At 41.1% G+C, this 16969-nt stretch overlaps 1 protein-coding gene across 1 annotated transcript in view; it reads left to right on the top strand.

Annotated features, from left to right (window-relative positions):
* The first annotated feature begins 12127 nt into the window (after positions 1–12127).
* The window catches only part of LOC124546553 (protein flightless-1), a 204465-nt gene continuing 199623 nt past the window's right edge, over positions 12128–16969 (top strand). Inside the window, exon 1 of the mRNA XM_047125044.1 lies at positions 12128–12329. Coding sequence (XP_046981000.1) covers positions 12267–12329 — 63 coding nt within the window. The 5' untranslated portion in view covers positions 12128–12266. The remainder of the gene's footprint in view (positions 12330–16969) is intronic.

Below are 16969 nucleotides of genomic sequence, written 5' to 3'. Positions count from 1 at the left end.
TGGGACTGCACAGCTGCCACACTGTGTAGAGGTTACAGAACAATCTCCTCCCTACAGAATTCATTAGCTTAATGCTGGCTTGACTGTCATACCGGAAGATTTTAGTATTTGAGAGTAAGAGCCGAAATTTTGGTGGATAGGAAAGATGAAGAATGAGTGAGACCTGAAAAGGAAAGAAGATCTCACACAGCTGGCACTGCACACTGTGTAGAGGTTACAGAACAACCTCCTCCCTACAGAAATCATTTATGCAGCTCCCAAGTTTCATCATTAGTCACTACATGTTTATCAATAAAAGGTACCGTAATTACTCCGGTTATCGGCAAGACCATTTTTAACTGGCTTCTTTCAAAGTCAACAACACTCTGATATTTTGACCAGAAATCTATGCCAATTAAAACCTCAATACTGAGATTATTTACAATTAAGCATGGATGATCAATTAAATTACCATTAATGTTAAAGGGCAGCAAAGCTTCTTGTTTTACCGTTTTTGACACCTTGCCAGTAGCACCAATTATTCTTAGTCCTGATACCCTCATTATGGTAAGCTTGTCTTTACTAGGTAATACATCAAAGTAGGACTGAGATATCGCACTCACCTCACTTCCACTGTCTAAGAGACAACGTACATTGATACCCAACATATTCACTATTATTATAGGGTGGCTTATTCTAGGTTGTACAGGTGGTTCCTCAAACTCATCCAATAGTTCCTTTTGGATTTGTCTCCAACTAAAGTGATCGACATCTGTCTTCATTACATTTAGGTCAAAGTGTGTAGGGGTTTCCTGAATTACATTTACAGCTGCCTTTTCCAGTCGGTCTATTAATGTTAATTCGGAACACTGCACGACTTCATTACATTTAGTTTGCTGAACATGACCCAAATTACTGTAGTCTGAGCGATTCTTCGCCTCCAGACTGGGCATAACACTAGTTACAGCTAAACCACTTTCACTATTATCGTCGGGTTCCTTCTCCAGTGACAACTGGTCACAGCTACTGGGTTCATCGACCTCCAACAGGCTATCCTCTACATTCTCACTTCCCTCCTGTCCTAAATCTATTAGTACAGTATCAACATCCTGCACAGGCACTTTAGATAAGAGCACATCATCCTCATTGTAAATATAAGCATGAATTTCTTCTGCTTCTTCACCTGACAATTCAGTATTTTGTAGCTCTTCCCTACCGTTAGACTGCTGCGCCTTCTCTTTCTCCTCCCACTTAGAAAGCGTCTCTAACACGGTATCTATCAAATACTGTGAGTGGTTTAATATTTCTGCAGTATCATTGGATGCTACCGACCCATCATCCGAATCCTCAGTTTAAGTATTCTGATCTGTCATACTAATTACTGTAATTACTGGCTTAGGAAAAGCAACCGCCTGGTGAGCGCCAGTATCCTCATAGACGGGAACTAGTTTTCCAGTCTCTGCCTACTACTGTTACCTTTATTTGCATTATAGTTAACTGGCACAGCATTGCTTTCAACACTGTTTTTTACTTGCACATTTTTGGTAGGAACAAAATTACTATCGATTGGATGCCATTGTTGGTTCTGGTAATTATTTCTCCAATTCCTACCTTTCTTAGGATGGCGAACACCTACTGTTCTGATGTTTACATTGCCATTCTGCTCGTTCTTAAAATTACTACTAGTGTTATTAGCATTTCTGTTATTACGTGCTTGCTCCTCATTGGCAGCCACACGCTCTACACGTTCCAAATATTCAATGAAACGATCCAGATTGTCTCTAGGGGCAGATAGAATTCTAGTTTGCCAATACCATAGCAGTTTGGCTTCAAGACCTAGTATTATCATTTCAGGTTTTAGCTTTTCGGCCAAATGTGACAAACGTGAGATCCATGACCTGGCAAACTCTTTAATAGATTCCTTGCCTGCATTGAAGCGTTTTCCACTCCAAAATTCTCTCAACACTTCATTTTGCTTATTACTAGACCAATACTCATTAATGAAAGCTGTTTTATATTCCGCTAATGTTTTACACTTCAACATAACATCAGCTGACCAACGCATGGCGTCACCCGCTAAATGGCTTCTAATAAATGAGATTTTCTCTCGTTCAGACCAAGTTGGTGGAATCACATCTTCAAAATCGTTCCAGAAATCTAGCGGGTGGATATTTTTATCTGGATCGAACCGCAAGAACTGCCGACACCCGATAAAAGCGGCGTTTGCAGCTACAACTTGTTGCATACTACCATTACCAGAAGTTACTGAAGCTACTTTACTCTCAGTGTTAGCAATGTTAGTACTAATATTTTCTACTCTCATTTCAACATTATCTACTCTTTGCACAATATGAGTGGTATCAGTTTTCATATGCGTCTACTTCTGCTTGACATATGTTTACTTTTATATTAACATTTTTAAAGCTATCTGAACACAGATATTTTCTGTTAACTTGTGCTCCAGTTTCGCATCTTCCATTTGGAAGTCTTTGCGAACCTCAGCAACTTCGGATTTCACTGTTTTATACATTTCAGAAAATTGTTGAGCAACCTTTTTCTTAATATCCTCATGATTGTAATCAATTATATAACTCAAACTGTCCAGATCCTCTTTCAACTTATTGCAACCAGCCTTGAAGGTATTGTCCATTACCTCAAATCGTTTATTAAAATTAGTTTGACTGGCCACAATCTCGTACTTTAATTCAGCATTACTGCTTTTGATCTCAGTTATTTCAGACTTTAATTCAGCTGTCATTTTAGCATTACTGGTAGCTATTGCTTGTAATATAACATTTAAATCGATAGCCCCAGTATCTTTGGGTTGCTCACTAGCTGGTTTTTTATCACACTCAGGTGACGAAAAACTAGCTCCAATACCAGAATCATCAAAACGAAATGAAACATCTGATTGATCAGTCATATCTAACTTATCCTTTTTAAACTCTACCACCTCTGATGACTGTTTCGCTTTTAACTCATCAGATAAACTATCATCCAATAAATTAACAATTTCTGATTTCTGCTTTATTACAGGGGTCTCTGTTATTGAATCATTGCCCCTTTTCACACTACTGTCAGGAGACAATACTTCATATTTCACTTTACCATTACTATTTTCATGCATATTTACACTTGAACCGTTGTCTGGATTTACAGTTCCCTCAACAGACATAGGTTCTGATTTAAGTTTAACCTCATTTTCTTCTGTTGGTTCCATCGCCGACAGTCTTTTAGTGCAGGTTAGTAAAAATTTTAACAGCTTTTCACTTAACTCAGTTCCCTCTGCACGACGTATGGCGTTGCCGGCGTGGCGTACCAGGATTACTGATGCGACGCTGCGCGTTGAACTGCAGACGGCACTTCGACGGCTGCTGTGTGGTATATTTGTTAATGTTCCTATTATTTAGTTAATGCTGTTGTTTGCCGTTCTCAACACTGGCTCTCTTAACTACAATATTGGCAACCAGAAAGTGATTAGCAAAACATGAAGCCTGTAATTAGAATTCCTAGTGCCCACTCCATCTGAGAAATAGATTTATAGCTACAGCTTATAGCTCTGAAGAATTAGGAGACTGTCTGGAATTCATAAACAAAAACCATTCTCTCTAAAATGTTCACTATATTCTGAAAGTCACAGACCAAAAAGAATCCACGTAATCCTACTACCAGAGCAGTTCAGAGTCTGATGCACTGATGCAACTATAACTGTTCAAATTAAATGTTTAAGTGAATGCTCGCCATAATTTGATGATAATGTTCATCAAACGCCACGCTAATAATGGTAGAAAGTCTGTCCTGCGGCGGCACGTGAGAATACGACATACGCAAACTAGAGATAGATCATTAACGTCATCCCAAAATCAACACTTCGCTCGAAAACGATTTCATGGTTACGTGTATCCTGAGTAACTTATTACTGCATCCGAGGCTGTTTATATCAACGATACTGACGCGACGCGACTTCCGGCACAGGTGGTGCGCTAATCAGCGTCTGGAAGACCTGAGGCCTTTTTCTCTCGCGCAGCGTTCTTACATATAAAGCCGCGGTGCGAACGGCTAAGGGAACGCCTGATCAAATCAGCTCTCCTGATTAGCCGCTGGGCTAGTAATGCACCACTTTAAGTTATCGAATAAATCATTTCTTCCTTTGCTGATGCCCGATGAAGCTCTCAATTTAAATGTGCAATCAGCACACAGGTAAGTAATCATAATAAAAGTCTGACGTGGCTAAGTCAAATATTTTGGGCGAGGGAATTAATTTAATTACACTACACGCAGTAGACGAGCTCTGAACTTGCTCTTTGGAGATACACTATAGCTATAGTTTTATAGTTATTCTGTTGAAACTTCCCACATTTTTATGATTATAGCGGATCTCCCTCCTACTTAAATTTAAACATCCTAGCTTTATTTATTCGCCTACTTAATCTATCTTGCTTCCTTAATTTCTAAGACAAAAACCAGAAAATCATGAATTTCATCTAAAATTTTAATTTGTGAGATCCAGAATACTGTTTCTACTAAATTATTATGCAAAAGGAATCTAGATATAAGTTTTTAATTTTCTAGCTCTTTTCTGTTGCGCTAATGATTTTTACAGAAAAACATCCAAATTTCGAAAATGGTTAATGTTACTGAACTGATATCCAACACATATTGATTTTGTATTACTCCTGACATGCTAAAAACGTTTCAGGTTATTTACTCGTTTTTAAAGTATTGCGCAATACTTTAATGACGTCAGAGCTAGTTACAGAGGACTAGGCTGGCACACAATGGAAAGACTGATTTGAATTTTATAAGGCGTGAACATGCTTCTTCCCTACAGGCTGTGTGGCTGCACTGGCTGCCCCATATCCCAGCAGCATAGTTTGCTTGTGGTACGGAGCTGCTGGAGGTGTGGCTCAGCGGGCATGCACCATTGGGTCCGATAGATCATGCACTACCACTTTTGACATTTGACAGAAACGTGCATTGCTGTTGCCAACTTTGAGACGGCCCTTGGATACCACACACAAATCCAGGTCACACTGGAGGACATTGAAAAGATGGCCAGTATCACAATTTTTGACATCTTAAAAAGCTCCTTCATGATTTTTGTTCAACTTAACACCATGCAGACCTAGCAATGTTTCTTAGACAATGTCCTACACAGTGCACTGGACTGTTTTACCTACCTGGATGGTATTCTTATCTACTCCCCGGACACAGCTGAGCACCGTGAGCACATCAGGGAGGGTTTTACTCGCACGCAAACATAAGTGGTCATTTTCAAACTGGAAAAATGTGTTTTCATGGTAGCGAAATTTGACTTCTTAGAGCACACTATTTCTGCTTCTGGATCGAGACCTGAGCCCGAGAAAGTCACTGTGATCTCCAAATTCCCACATCCCACAGTGTGTAAGGAGGTTCTCTGATTCCTAAGTAAAGCTAATTTGTTTTTGGCACTTTCTTAGAAATCTGTTCAGGAACCTCTGACTGCCACACTGCAAGCTGACAGAACGAAGGGTAACGAAACCTTACTGTGGAGCCAGCCTATAATGGCCAGTTTTGAGAGCACTAAGCACGACCTCGTCAATGTGGCGAATCTGGCACATTGCCACCCTTCCAGCCAACTCACTATCATTGCCAATGCAAATAATTCTATAATCAACAAGGATCTTCAACATCGCATTGGGGACATTTGCAGCTGCTGGCTTTCTTTCGGCTAAGCTATTTGAGCCCCAGTACAAACAGGCCACATATGATTGGGAACTGCTCACCATCTATGATGCAGTGAAGTGGTTCCGTCATTCCATAAAGGATGCCATTTCACCATCTTCAGTGACTACTGTCCTCCTATGACAAGCTTTTGTCAGAAAGATGCCACCCAAATTTTGCCCTGACAGTTCTGTCACAAGAAGTACGTTGCTCAGTCTTCTACCAATATACGTCATGCAGTTGGTGTCAATAACGTCACCGTCGACTGCCTCAACTGCTCCTGGGTACTCAGCCCTCCCTGTGATTTTGAGACCCTCGCAAAACCCTGGTCTGCTGATTCCACACTAGCTCACTTATGTCAGCACCCAAATTCCAATGTCGTCCTCCAGTTCCACCAGGTCCTGGCAAAGACTTGGGCATTTGGTACAATACTCTTTCTGGCCCCATGCACACTGACAGCTACAAAGACCATGTTTCCCCCTCGCTTCTGCCAGCGAGCTTTTGACTGCCTGTACAGCCCGGCACCCCCAACATCCTCTGCCCTCATCCAGGAATGTTTCCTCTGGCCAGGTGTCCAACAGCACAGCCTGGATCTGCATCCTGTTCCAGTGAGATAAAGTGGGCTGTCATGTTCTCACCCCTGTTTCTCTATGTTACCTCTATCAAGCTGTTGTATATTGGCTATAGGCTGTATATGTCCACTGGCAGTCTGACATCTCTGCTATGCACAGTTCCCTACCCATAGCCCACAACTGTCCCTCATCTGGAGATTGTGTGTTCATACAAGATAGGCATCACGAATCATGACACCATAGTAACAAAAACCATATTTTTATATGCCATTTGTTCTAGACTCCACCAGGAGGCACCAGCTACACTTCAGAGCAGTGTGTACACCAGGAAACTGGCCGGGCTGTTAGCAGAGAACAAACACTGTTTGCACATCATCTGGATGGAAATGTACTTCTGCCTGCTAAATACATAAGGTCAAGAATAGCCTCCTGCAGGCCAGCTCCAGCTCGAGTTCCAATTCGAATTCCAGTTCGAATTTCACTGCAGTTGCTGAGACAAGCCAGTACACTCCACTCCGCTTTGCACCATCATCGTATCTACGCTACTGCCGGCCGGAGTGGCCGTGCGGTTCTAGGCGCTATAGTCTGGAGCCGAGCGACCGCTACAGTCGCAGGTTCGGATCCTGCCTCGGGCATGGATGTGTGTGTTGTCCTTAGGTTAGTTAGGTTTAATTAGTTCTAAGTTCTAGGCGACTGATGACCTCAGAAGTTAAGTCGCATAGTGCTCAGAGCCATTTGAACCAATTTCTACGCTAGTCCACACTGCGTGGCCCTCATTGGACACCACCCTACAGCCATATGTGATGACCCTTTGTGTGCATCTGTTATCATGACAATATACTTCGTGTTTCTTAATTCAGTGATCATGAACGATCTTTCAGTTGCTGTTTTGGGACAAGTGTCATTGTGACTTTCTGAAATTAATAAAGTGTTTGTATTGCAACTTCATAATCATCTTGTAACCAAATTTAAAGTACAGGACACTAAAGAGCACCGGTTTTTCTATGTTCACATCGACATTGTTGACCCCCTGGCATCCTCAGACAGCTGTCAGTGTCTTATCATGTTGATAGACACTGATGCTGGCCAGAAGCCATCCAGGAAATTTCAACCAGAACAGTTGGCATGGCATTCATCCACGCCAAGGTTTTGTGTTTTTCTTCCCCCCTAACACATGACACTGGAACATGGGCGACAATTCATTTGCAATTACTGAATGTGGTGGTGCAGTGGTGAGTACAGAGGACTCACATTTGGAAGGATTATGGTTCAGACATGTGTCTGGCCACCCTGATTTGGATTTTCTGTGATTTCCCTAAATGACTTCAGGCAAATGCTGGGATAGCTCCTTTGATGAGGCATGGCCAATTTCCTCCCCTATCCTTCCCTAATCAGAGCTTCTGCTCTGTCCGAAATGATCTCATTATTTATGTGATGTTAACACTAAGCTCCTCCTCCTCACTTCACATTTATTCAGAACTCTGCCTGAGACTAGTGGCACTCTCATTCATTTTATTACCAGTGACACCCTGTAGCCAATGGCATGCTGCAATGTTTCCAGCATACATTGAAATACATCCTTACCTGTTATGACACAAAATGGTCCACTGACCTGACACTGATTCTGTTAAGCTTGTGGGTGGCCCACTGTCACTGACCTGGTATAAGGGCTGCCCCTAGCCCTACCAGACAATTTTATTGAGTTGCAGCCTCTCTCCACTACTATCTGTGTACAAGCTTATATCCAGCACCTTCAAGACCCTATGGTCTGACTATGACTGTCACCTTCATGTCACCATGGCAAGTGCAAGACTTTTGTGCACCACAGCCTCTCATCGTGTTCTCATAGTGCTATGCCTCAATGCCTGCCAGCTCCCACTCTGCTCACAAAACTCGGTCGTCATCTCATTTTACAGTGAAACAACAAAACATTTACTGTGTGTCTCCACAGCAACCCTTCAATTGTGTCCACCGGCAGGTTAAAGTCAGCTTACGTGCTCACCCTCTACTGGCGTACCACTGGCTGGTGTTTGAGACACAGCTACCTCACTCCCCTTCGCCTTCCCTCCCACTCCAGAGCATGTGAAGCCCAACACCTCATGGAGTCGCATTTGCTACTCCCCAGGCAGCCCCACAGACCCAGCTGCAGCTCCAAACGCAGCCTCCAGCACCGCAGATTCAACGACACACACTTCTGCCAGGCCATCGTCTCCCTGTGGTGTCTAGTTGTTGGCTACAAACTGCATAGCCATATGCCTACCCAAGTGCTTGCACCCACTCCGTGGTCAGACTGTGTCGTGTCAAAGCTCCTTGTGCTGCCAGATGCTTCCTCCACACCCACTGCTTTGCCATTCGGCACCTTCTTTCCCAAGTTGCAGCTGCAGCCATGACGCACCTCATCAGGCACGCCTTCAGCCTTGTGTTCAACGCACTATCTTGCCCATCACGTGTTCTGGACCACTGCCCACCAAACACACAGTATACCGTCATTGTACACCACCATCTCCACTGTAAGTGGCATTGGCCAGCTGTTTTCCCCCACTGCATGTTGTAATCCACTGTCAACACAGTGGCTGTCAATGTAACAGCTGTTCAAAAAAATGGTTCAAATGGCTCTGAGCACTATGGGACTCAACTGCTGTGGTCATAAGTCCCCTAGAACTTAGAACTAGTTAAACCTAACTAACCTAAGGACAGCACACAACACCCAGCCATCACGAGGCAGAGAAAATCTCTGACCCCGCCGGGAATCGAACCCGGGAACCCGGGCGTGGGAAGCGAGAACGCTACCACACGACCACGAGATGCGGGCTGTAACAGCTGTCAACTGCAACATACACACCAGTGTCTGATGCTCCAGAGCTGCATTGAGCAATGTTACCTCAACATCCTTTTCTTGCAAGGGGACGAACTCTGCGGCGCCCTCAAAGTTGCACCTAGACACTCTGGAAAGCACCCATGTGCCAAGTGAACACTTATCGACAGATTGACAGGAATGTCTCCCCCCCCCTCCCCCCCTCCCCCCTCCCCAGTAATCTATCTACTCGAACTTCTGCCAATTGCAAGGTGGATATACTTTGACATGAGCTAGTAGTGAACGGACGATGCAGCACCTGTAAGAATGTTCCTACTTCCATTTGTGAACCAGACCTTTCGTTTGGGAACCATTGCCTTCGTTTGTGGACCAGTGCTTTCAACAAGGACCTGAGGGCCACCACACTGTGACTATTTGAGGACAAATCTCGTGAGCATTGCTTCAGGCAGATTGCTTGCAAGTGCCAAACCTTTCCGAGCAGGATCGAATTGCAGTCCAGCTGTTTGTGGCTTAGACGCTGCATTCCCTTTAGCCTTCCCAAGTTGCTTTGGAGAGCCACCTTCCGATTTCCAGCGGCCATTAATTCCAAGTGTAGTGACACATATGAGTGCCCTGTATGTTGTACTGCTGTGTGGTACCCAGTCAGTCCATGTGAACTGTTCCATTCAGTTCTCACACAGTTTTGGATCTTCCTTCACACAGACTGCGCCATGCTGTTGTATATCTTTTACTTTTATTTGTCATTTCCTGTGGCCTCTACTGGGGACAAGGTTTTAGAGTTTACATCAAACCTTCGAACTTGTGTAAATCTTAATGAAGGCTGCCACCTAGGAACTTAATGCACATTTGCTTCTGTACTGGAACTGAAAATCTTTGCTGTGCTGATTGCACCTCATTTGTGTACAGATAATGTATTTCCTTTTATGTAAGTGTTAAATAATATGAGGTATTTTGTCTACCTTAATAAATACATCGTGTTGCCAAAAATTCGTCCCTTCACCTGTTTGTCACTTCACGGGAAAATATGTTTCATGTCATTTCCAGGATTCTCCTTCGATTCCACTTAATATACCCCGCTTGATAGCTGTGATGTGCATTGTGCAGTGAAACAGCTACAGCACTACCAGCATTACCGCAACATCAACAGAAAAATTCTTGTGTCTCACCATTAAAACTTTTTTCTCAATTTTTGAAGTATCTCTGTGGCTACAATATCTTGAAATTCCCGTTGATGTCAGACTGGGTGACAACGTGCCACAATCTTTTCTTTTGTCTTTGCTAGCACCTTCATTTGATGGACGTCCATTTTTATTATGTTTAAAACAAGCACCACTTGTTTTACAATCCTTTTAACAAGGAAGGCATTTTCTGTCTCTATTCTTGTTATAATGAAATGTTTTTGATATCTCAGCTTCAAATGCAGCTTGGTCATCCCTTTGTTGCTGTTTTTTAACCTTAATTGTCGACGTCAGTTGTGTATCAACATTTTCATCATCACGGTTTGTTATTCTCAGCTCCCAATCTAAAAAATCGCTTTTGTAACTCATTTCATGTTTTCTTCTTTGCAAATAAATTGTGCCATATAATCGAATTCTTTGTGCAAGGTTTGAATAAATCGCACACAAAGGTCACTGTAAATGTTTTCAGTTGATTGAACGTCAAAAATCTGATGTTGCCTATTCCAGATCTATTTGGCAGCCTAGCAGTCCCAACATGCAACAAAGGCTTGGTTCATTTAGTAAGATTGGTTCCTTAATTAGGCGCAGTTTCTTCTGGTTTAATCAGCTCGCCATTTAGACATCGAAGATTAGTCAGGCTCTAAAATATATTTCATTATAATTTTCCAGGTTCCTCAATTTTCTTCGCCAGAAGGTTTTTTAATTTAGCTGTCTTTCGTTGGCCACTGTCTCCGTCTTTAGCTCTTTTACAGCGTCGAGCGACGTCAAAATCGACTATACCCTTAGCACTTCATGAAAACGTAACCGAGCACGCAAATCTGCTACCACGTTGATAAAACATCAAATGCCGTTTTGAAACAAAACATTTACTTAAAACACCAAAAAGGTACGCCAGTACCGGTAGAATACGTCCACACAATCCATGCACAACCAACATCACTCTGATGTGAACTAAAAAAATGATTTTTGATTTATTTATCCATTTTCATCTACAGCTGCACAATGTGCAAGAGATATTTGGATTTTTTTTGTTAATATTAACAGTTTTACATATAATATACCTTTGTACATAATAACACACATTAATATATCAGTTAAAGATGAATACTTAAATGAATGTTGTTACGCTATATAAAGAGAGATAAAATACAAATGTTCTTCTGAATGAGACTGCATTGGGTAAACACACAAAAATTTAGTTTTGTAGGTATTCATTTACTGTGTAAAAGCAGTGATCAACCAAGTACGACTTCAGTTTAGATTTGAAGTGACCAATGTTTTGTATGTGTTTAATGGTATCTGGTAAGGCATTGTATAGTTCGATACTAGGATGGATAAGGCGGTTTTGAAATAACTTTGTGTTGGCGCTTTGAACATGTACATCCAATTTTTGCCTTGTATCATAGCTGTGTATTGTGTGATTTTGAGTGATGAGTGGTCTTTTTGTATGTTTTGCTTTAAATACCTTATATTTTTAAGTATATATATTGACAGCGCTCAAAGTTTAATAATGCACAGTATAAGAATCACACCTTCTCGATAACGACAATATTGAAAAAACTCCAATACTTTCACAGTTAAAAGAAAATTGTACAGAAACGCTATTATTCGCTAAAAGATTTTGTTAAAGTTATAATAACACTTTTATTGTCAGCAGTAAATGATTTGTTTACGCATTTGTGGATTGTGTGTGTTAGTAATACTACGCTTAAAACTATAATATGATATCACGTAGTGCCGTTTAATGTTTGTAGTTGTCGAATCTGCTAGTTATTAAGGTAATAACATTAACTTGTAATTTTAGTTTTTAAATTTATCTGTGTCAACTGTTTTGGACGGAATATCTATGGTATGTGGATAATGTATCTTTGCCAAGGTGAAGTAGTGTCATGGGTTGTTTTGATTTTGGTGTATGTATGGGTGGGCGTGTGTGAGGTTTTAGAATTTTGTGCGAAATAGTATTTGTTTGTGAGGAATAGATAATTTATGAACAGGGATTGAAAGTTGTCAATTAACATCATGGCGAACACTGGCGTGTTACCGTTTGTTAGAGGTGTTGACTTCACAAGAAATGACTTCAGTGTAAGTAAACATTTTACTAATTCATTGTGTAGCAACAATTGCTCCTATTTTGCATCCGGGACAGCTGATGCGCATCGTGAGTGTTATTCCATAGATCTCGTTGTTATTTATAAAAGGTGGGATAAGTCATTGACCTTGCAGTTGTCAAAATTGTAAACAAATTACGTTTATCATTGTCACCCCGAAAACGGTGTGGCAGATCTCCAGCAATAGATGTTATTGACCATTATGCTCAATACTTGAGCTGCAATTTGTTAAAATTTGCCCCCCGTCACACCTAGAGAAATATTGATGGACATTGTCAGTGTCACTATGTTTTTTGTAGTTGATGCTGTGTGTGTCTGTGTTTTGTTAACATTTGGCATTCATGTTTAGATACTTACGCATTGTATGCCACTTCTTAACATTTGGCCCTAAGACGTATGAACTGTTAATTATAGGAGAAAGTGAGGAGCTATTTGTCAGCCATTCAGTAGTGTTAGCAATCTGAGCTGTTGCTGATAAAATCTATTGAGCTAGGCTATATCAATTTCTCTTTGAAGTCTTTCAGTGCTCCACGTTTTCCTCTGCTGGGATCTTCATAAGGATTGCACTGATTTCCCTCGATGGTTGAACAGTTTTCTTGAAGAAGAAAGTTTACCTTGGAAGAAGTTTGAAAAGGCATATGACGTGGCCTAGCGACTCATAGGATTTTATCATCAGTGACAGTGGCTTTGAAAGCATGTAAACTCATATAAATCTAAGCTATTGTCAGGAGAAATTCCCGTGCAAACATTGTAACTGTGTTGTCAGTTGGCTGGCATGAGCTGCATTCCACGCATGTGCCTTATTGTTCAGATGCAGTGCTTGTCAAAGGAGAGGAAAATGGCCAGGACTCACAATATCAAATCAATAAATAGATGCATGTAAGGGTACAAAATAAAAACACCTTTATGAATTGAGCATAACTACAGATGCATTTGACTATAGTTGGTTTTGTAAAATATCACTTGCTCCTCATTAGTGCTCTCGGAAGCAAAAACTAAATGTCATTTCAATTATGGTGCAATGATTACCATGATTGTTAAATTTGAATCTGATCAAGAGGAATGTTTGATGCTAGTCATCGGCTTTGACCACTGTGAAAATGTTAATCACTGCTGTGATGTTATATTTTGTTGTGTCTATTCACAGTTTTATTGTTGTTTTTGCAAAGTCAATGAATGTGAAAGCAAAATAAAGTGTTTGTGGTGATAAACTGATGAATATCTTAGTGCAAGGTCTAGGTTAGTTATGGTGGTGGGGTATAGAGGAATGTTTGATATGAGTGGTCAGCTTTGACCAGGGACATTGGATGCATGCAACAATATGATGACTACAACATGTTACTGGTGATTTTTTTCTAACGGACTAAGCAAAAGATTGGTGTGTCAATACAACCAGGTTTTTTAGTATCACATTCATTGGCTTTGCCAACTCACAACCAAACAATTACCTTCTGACCTAACCTATACCTCGAGGTAAACTACAGATTAATATGTCACCATAGCAGGTGTCTTTCCCCCCCCCCCCCCCCCTCCTCCCTCACCCCCTCCCGTTCCCCTTCACACTTACTTGTTAGCTTTGCCAACTAACAACAAAATGGTGAATATATGTGCCAAAAGGTGACTTGACTGCAGCCATTAACATTGTCACTTGCCAAAGCCGATGACTTGTACTGAACATTCAGCTTGACATGGATGATGACAGTTTGATTGTGACTTGGTGAATCTTACTAATATGAAAGTTAAAAAAGCTGGTTGTGGTGAGATACTGATCTTTAGCTTTGCTTGAGGTCTTGGTTAATTGCCGAGTGTGAGAAATGTTATGTTTGAGGAGAAGATATGAGATTGACCAAAGTCGCTGCACCTCAAACCAGGTTGTCCAGTATATGTGGGACCGACCAAGGTGGCGAAGCAGTTAGCACATTGGGCTTGCACATGGGAGGATGACTGTTCAAATCTGCATTCAGTTATACAGAAAGAAGGATCCTTTATTGTATGATTATATGATAGCGGAACAAACACTGGTAGCAGTTACTTCTGTAAAATATCTGGGAGTATGCGTACGGAACGATTTGAAGTGGAATGATCATATAAAACTAATTGTTGGTAAGGCGGGTACCAGGTTGAGATTCATTGGGAGAGTGCTTAGAAAATGTAGTCCATCAACAAAGGAGGTGGCTTACAAAACACTCGTTCGACCTATACTTGAGTATTGCTCATCAGTGTGGGATCCGTACCAGGTCGGGTTGACGGAGGAGATAGAGAAGATCCAAAGAAGAGCGGCGCGTTTCGTCACTGGGTTATTTGGTAACCGTGATAGCGTTACGGAGATGTTTAATAAACTCAAGTGGCAGACTCTGCAAGAGAGGCGCTCTGCATCGCGGTGTAGCTTGCTCGCCAGGTTTCGAGAGGGTGCGTTTCTGGATGAGGTATCGAATATATTGCCTCCCCCTACTTATACTTCCCGAGGAGATCACGAATGTAAAATTAGAGAGATTAGAGCGCGCACGGAGGCTTTCAGACAGTCGTTCTTCCCGCGAACCATACGCGACTGGAACAGGAAAGGGAGGTAATGACAGTGGCACGTAAAGTGCCCTCCGCCACACACCGTTGGGTGGCTTGCGGAGTATCAATGTAGATGTAGATGTAGATTTAGGTTTTCCCTGATTTACAGAAATCACTTCAGGAAAATGCCAGAATGGTTCCTTTGAAAGGTCATAGCTGATTTCCTTCCCCGTCCTGAAGACAATTTGAGGGAAGTGTGCTGCATCCCTGGCTGCTCATGTTGTATGTTGATGACCTTGCAGACAATATTTATAGTAAAATCTGGATATTTGCAGATAATGCAGTTTTCTGTCGGAGGGAAAGTTCATAAATGTTCAGTCAGATCTTGATAAGATTTAACCGTGTGTCAAGACTACTTTCATTATTTTTCATGATTTTTTGCTAGTTTTATCAATTGTTCTTTTTTTAAAGTGCTATTTGGTTTAGGATTTTTTGTATTGGTAACCTATTGGTCTTTCGAATTTAGTGTAGTGTGATCTAGCTCTTTTGACCATACTCAGTTTTCAGTTGATAACTTGTGTGCAGATGGTTTGAAAAGTCTGGTTAATTTCCATTGAAGAATGTAGCATATTTGCTGCCCATTCATGATTAGTAAGCTTGACCATATAATTTCACAATGTACAGCATACGGTTCATTTTTGACAGCTATTGTAATTGGTGAATGTGTCGAATGTGACTGAAAATGGATATAAGTGACTTTCATGCTGCTATTAAGTATTTTCATTTGAAGGATTGGACTGCTGTACAAATCAAAACAGAAATGGATGGAATTCATGTGGGCTCTGTGCCATTGTTGAAGATCACTTACTTTTGGATTAATGAAATTAAGCATGGTTGGAGAAGCACTGAATATGACACATGCTCTGGCTGCCCAAGTGAGGTCATCACAAACTAAATGATTGAAAAAATCGTGATACTGCAAGACCACCAAATAAAAATTTATGAGATTGCTGAGACTGCAGGCATCTTAACTGATTGGATAATATCCCGCTTGGAGAATTGACTATGAAGAAACTGTTTGTCCGGTGTGGGTGCTTCGATTGCTTACAGTTGACCAAAAGTGCATCAGGCACATCATTTCAGCACAAAGTCTTGTGGTGATTAAACACAATCCACAAGACGTTTTGTGCCAATTTGTGACTGTTGATGAAATCTGGATCTGTCATTGAACACCAGAGTCAAAACAAATGACAAAGGCTGGTGGAGGTGAACTGAAGAAGGCAAAGACCATTTTGTCAGCTGTTAAAGTGCTGGCTACTGGTTATTGGGATTCCCAAGGAATAATCCCCAGAGGTTACTTGGAAAAGGGCAGAACCAGAACTGGACATTAATATGCATCAGTGTTGGATCATCTAAAACTCGCTTTGCGTGAGAAAAGACCAATGTTGGCAAAAAAAGTGCTCTTTGACCGGGATAATTCACCGTCCCACATATCAGCAGTAACAATGGGGAAAGTGTATGAATTGGGCTCCTCATCCACCAGATGTAGTGCCAAGTGATTTCTTCCTTTTCCCTAACTTTGAACTTTTTCTTGCTGGTTATAATTTTTTGTCAAATGAGGAAGTGAAGGTTCCAGTCAATGAGTATATAGCAGAGTTTGACAGAACCTATTATTCCAATGGGATGAAACAAATAGAGGATCACGGGACAAAGCATGTATCTCTCAAAGGAGACTATGTTGAGAAGTAAGATGAGTTGCTTGCAAAACAACTTTTTATTTATTTATTTATTTAAAAAAGCTGACTTATCAAACCTGTATCGGAGGAAGGGGAGAATCAGTCGTAAATTTTTAATCTGTTTATTGCAGATTGCATTCTGCAACTGTGTAGTTATCTTCAGTGCTGTTATATCCAAGTCATGATGACTCATCGTACATATAATTGCACAAGGTACCATTTGATGTTACAGATAAGAAACCTCTGTATCTGTAACTTCAAGTGGTACCATGTGCAATTATATGTGCGATGAGTCATCATGAGATTAATATTATTTCATGGAAGATAGCTACATAATAGCTGAAATCGATCTACAATAAACAGATTAAAAATTTAT

Source organism: Schistocerca americana, chromosome 1, assembly GCF_021461395.2.
Source record: "Schistocerca americana isolate TAMUIC-IGC-003095 chromosome 1, iqSchAmer2.1, whole genome shotgun sequence".
In the NCBI taxonomy this organism is placed as follows: Eukaryota; Metazoa; Arthropoda; class Insecta; order Orthoptera; family Acrididae; genus Schistocerca; species Schistocerca americana.
This window is presented reverse-complemented; position numbering and strand designations above follow the sequence as displayed.